This window comes from Anarrhichthys ocellatus, unplaced genomic scaffold (assembly GCF_004355925.1).
Source record: "Anarrhichthys ocellatus isolate YVR2014 unplaced genomic scaffold, GSC_Weel_1.0 scaffold60, whole genome shotgun sequence".
In the NCBI taxonomy this organism is placed as follows: Eukaryota; Metazoa; Chordata; class Actinopteri; order Perciformes; family Anarhichadidae; genus Anarrhichthys; species Anarrhichthys ocellatus.
In genome coordinates this window covers 2298851-2302833 of record NW_022280090.1, presented here as the reverse complement: position 1 = coordinate 2302833, position 3983 = coordinate 2298851, and the positions used below count along the sequence as shown (strand labels likewise).

Below are 3983 nucleotides of genomic sequence, written 5' to 3'. Positions count from 1 at the left end.
CCCACCTCCCTCTTCTTTCCTGCTAGTCTCTTTTCTCCTTTGCAGCTGATGCCTGTGTCTTTATGTAGTTTTGTAACCCCTTTATCCACACCTCGCTGTCTCTGTACTCCTTTTTCCAGGATTGCCGCAGAGCAAAGTAGTAGGTTGGCAAAGTATAGGAGCCTACGATAAAGCCCCCCTCCCCCCTCCCACATTTGTAACAAACGAGTCGGGCTTCCAGGCTGAAGTAAGGGCATCCTCATAGTCTGCATCCTCAGTGCATTTTCATAATGGCTGGCCGCGTGCATGGCTGTGTGGTGCTCGATCATTCTAACTCCCGAGTGTTCACATGTACTTGCCGTCCTCCCTCCTCCTCCCCCAACCCCTCCCTCCTCCTGGTTTGCCTCTCACTCATCCCACCGTGGTCATAGCCATACCAGCACTGTGGTAATCCCTCCGTTGTGGTCTTAACACCCGTGGTTCTGGTTGTGCCATTACATTTGAGTGACTTGTGTTGTGTTCATGAGCCAAGGTGTGCGTCGTCCAGAACCTTAAGACATTTGTCATGAGTTTCTCTTGTGTTTCTTTGCCCAAATTAACATTGTTTGTTGTGCATTAAAATGCATGATTAAAACCTTTTTTATGTGACTAAGATCAGACTTTATGTGTTTGTAATAACTGTTTGCTTTCCTCTCTCTCTACAGAATTGCGAAAAAATAAGAGGAAGAAAATTAAGACGACACCGACGAAGCTCTTTTTTTTTTTTTTTTTTCCTCCCCCCAAGGAGTCATTCGATGATGCATCAAATCAGACTTTAAACATGGCGTTGCAGTTCAAGAATCCAATCGACAGTTTAAACATGCAGTTTGTCCGCGTTGCGAAATGGAAGAAATCGAGAAATCACAGATCACCGAGGACAAACACCCACCGACAGATTCTCTTTTACTGAGGGCTGTAAAGCTACTGATCATTGCACTTCATCTTCCTGTGAGATTTGTGTTCTTGTTGTCCAACATGCTAGTGTTTTCCAAGTGAGCTCGGACTTTTATTTCTTTTTTCTTATGGATTTGGGGTTTGATTTGACAATTTTTGTCTTGCGCTTTTTTTTTTTTTTTTTTGTACATTCCTCTTTTTTCGCTCGATGCCCATTTCACCTTGTAACAAAAGCAGTTAGTTAACATGAACAGCTGAAGAAAAACCAAACATTGGCATTAGCACTGATCCGTTGAACATTACTAACTATGCCAGTGTGTTTTCCTGTTTGGTGCATCAGATGTGTTGGAGGGAGCGGGAGTCCCCTATTTGATACAGAGTTGGCGTCCCCCAGAAAAAAATGTTGATAAATAAATGTGGGCAATGTGATGTTTTTGTAATGAAGAAAAGGAAATAAAGAAGTGGAGGTGAATCTAAGTTTCTTTCTTTCTTAAGTAGAGGGGAAAAAACAGGAACACAGTCCAAGAGTTGGATGATGATGATGATGAGGAGATCCTGTTCCAACAATGAATACGGTCGTTGTTGTTGAAACGGGTGTACGGTACTTTCAACGGTACTCGGTGACCAGAAAACCCATCTCCTGTGTCTGATGTCTAATCAGACTTCTCCGGCGTCCGCTGGACCAGTAGAGGAAGAAGGATTCAAAATGTTAACTCAAAGCTAGGGATGGTAATCTTAACAAACTACCAATGGTACGCTAGATTTTATAAATCCAATGAGAGCAGCTAGCAGCACTAGCTCATAAGGTCGCTGAGTCAAGTGAGAAAGTCGCTAAGTCTGCAGCACTCCCTCCAAAGCCCCTCTCCCAAAATGATCACGAAAAACATGGCGATAGTTAGACCTCTGCTTAGAAGTTGAATATGTGTTTGAACTACAGGATGATGTTCACTACTAAAACAGTGTGTAAGGTGAAAACAGTGATAAAGTCAGCAATGCCCGTTACACAGCAACGGTCCCTTTTCACAACCGTTTTGCTGTGTCATTACAGGGCTAACACAGGTGTAATTAATAACATTAATTACGGCCGTGTTCCATTTAGGTTGGCCAGAGCCCTGGCTCGCAGGTATGACTGTGACACACTATATAGAATAGGGGTATTCAATTAAACTTCCAAAAGGTCCAGATTGAGAAAGGGCAAAGGTCTGGAACATTACAATAATATCTAACTTGCACTATTTAGTTATCTATATATCTATATATCTATATATATATCTATCTATATATATATCTATCTATCTATCTATATATATATATATATATTCAAGAAGCCTAGTAGTAGTAACAACGCCTCTGTGTAGTCAACTGTCAAATCAAATAAAGTACACATCAATTATGTTTTAACAATTGTTATTCTCAGTTTTCAAATTGAAATGAATGGATTATAAATAATACATAAACATAAATTCATTTTCTTCTCATTTCAAGTAAAATAAGGTCTGGATTAAAGAATAACTGATATAACAGAAAGCTTTTGAAAAATGTGCATCTTAAAATAAAGTACTTCATTTTAGAAAAATCTATTTCACTGAATTGTCCTGCAGCTTTAAATTCAGTTCATTCAGGGTGAAGTGATGTCAACCAAAAAAGCCACGATATTACATTTTTCTCATCTTCTAACAAGAGAAATGTTTGTGCATGATCTTTATCTGTGGTTATTAAACCACTTGTTTCAGCTCTATTATCTCTGTTTACATCATTGTTGGTCAGTGAATTAATGTGTTAGGATTCTGATCATATTGGACTCTTAGGCTTATTATTCTTCTGAGTCTGGATCCGGACCGCGGTCCGCCTATTAGTGACCCCTGGAATAGGGTCATCATTCATTTCATTCATTACCCATACCATTTAAACCAGACCAGTACGACAGCAGCGTCCTGAAACAACCTGAATAGAATGCAGCCATTAGTGACGTTAATTTCATTTTGGCTCGTCATAGGAAATGGGTCAGGATAAAACACAGGTGATACAAACGCCATTAATGATGACTCCGATCCATGCATGCACAGCTCAGGAGCTAAATGGAACTATTTTTTTTCACCTGGAATGAGCCAATCAGACCATCAGACAACACCAACTTACTCTGAGTGACGGGTTCCTATTGACACTTTACGTTAGTTCAAACTGTTTTAGTTATTTCACATTGACGGTGATCCCTGTATTTAATTACATTTTTTTGTTCGTGCTATTTTTACTGGTTTGAAGTGGGCGGGGCCGAGCTGGAAAAAGCGATGTGACGTACTTCTTTGCACCAATTAGCTTTCAGCAACATTTGAGTCAGAATCTGAAGACTGTTGGTGAATTGTTGTTGTGAATCGTGTTAAATAACACACCCACACAGTCCTGATGAAGCAGGCACATATTTTTGAGTGTTAAACACCCAATTGCTGCTTATTTAGTCATAAATGTATAATGTTATAAAGTAGGTGTTGTTGTTAAGAATTTTGAGATTTGGGTCTATTTAGCTTTCATGACATGTCTTTTTTTCCAGACTAGTGGAAAGAAAACATGTATATGTTTATTTTACTACTTTGTCTATTCGCGTCTGTAGATTTCTCCTAAATTCACCACAAGTTAGCGTTAGATAATGCTTCATTTGCATACTAAAACATACCATTTTAGAAAACTTGTAATACATGAAATAGTTGTCTTATTGTAAAAAAAAGTAACTAATCAACCAGATAAGTTTCATGATGATATATATTTGGGTAATTAATTTTATTAATATAATCTTTTTTTAAAAACTATAATCACCTTTCGCATCTCCCCTTAAACACATGTTACATCCTTTTATTTCTGTTAAAGCAAGAGTGCACAGTGCCATTTATTCCACAGTCATGAGCTGGGCTTTAGGTTTTCTTCAAATAAAAGAAAAAGTGACAACATTATTTTCATCTGTAGAGAACAGGTTGGAGGAAGTGTGAGAATACATCAGCGTGCTGTCGGCGAGAAGCACTGGCAGCCTTCAATCTGTCCGATCCACCAAATCTCAACTCAGCAGTCTGTGAAGAGGA

The 3983-nt window shown here is 38.9% G+C and overlaps 2 protein-coding genes across 3 annotated transcripts in view; one reads left to right on the top strand and one right to left on the bottom strand.

Annotated features, from left to right (window-relative positions):
- rpn2 (ribophorin II) overlaps positions 1 to 1377 on the top strand; it is an 8486-nt gene extending 7109 nt beyond the window's left edge. Inside the window, exon 17 of one of the 2 annotated variants that reach the window (XM_031871826.1) lies at positions 684 to 1377. In XM_031871826.1, the coding sequence (XP_031727686.1) occupies positions 684 to 699 (16 nt within the window). In that variant the 3' untranslated portion in view covers positions 700 to 1377. Of the gene's footprint in view, positions 1 to 119; positions 211 to 683 lie in introns of those variants that run through there. The other variant, XM_031871825.1, reaches the window with a different exon arrangement.
- Positions 1378 to 3764: 2387 nt separating this feature from the next.
- Positions 3765 to 3983, bottom strand: part of ghrh (growth hormone releasing hormone) — a 25089-nt gene continuing 24870 nt past the window's right edge. The window contains exon 6 of the mRNA XM_031871807.1: positions 3765 to 3971. Within this exon, the coding sequence (XP_031727667.1) occupies positions 3959 to 3971 (13 nt within the window). The 3' untranslated portion in view covers positions 3765 to 3958. The remainder of the gene's footprint in view (positions 3972 to 3983) is intronic.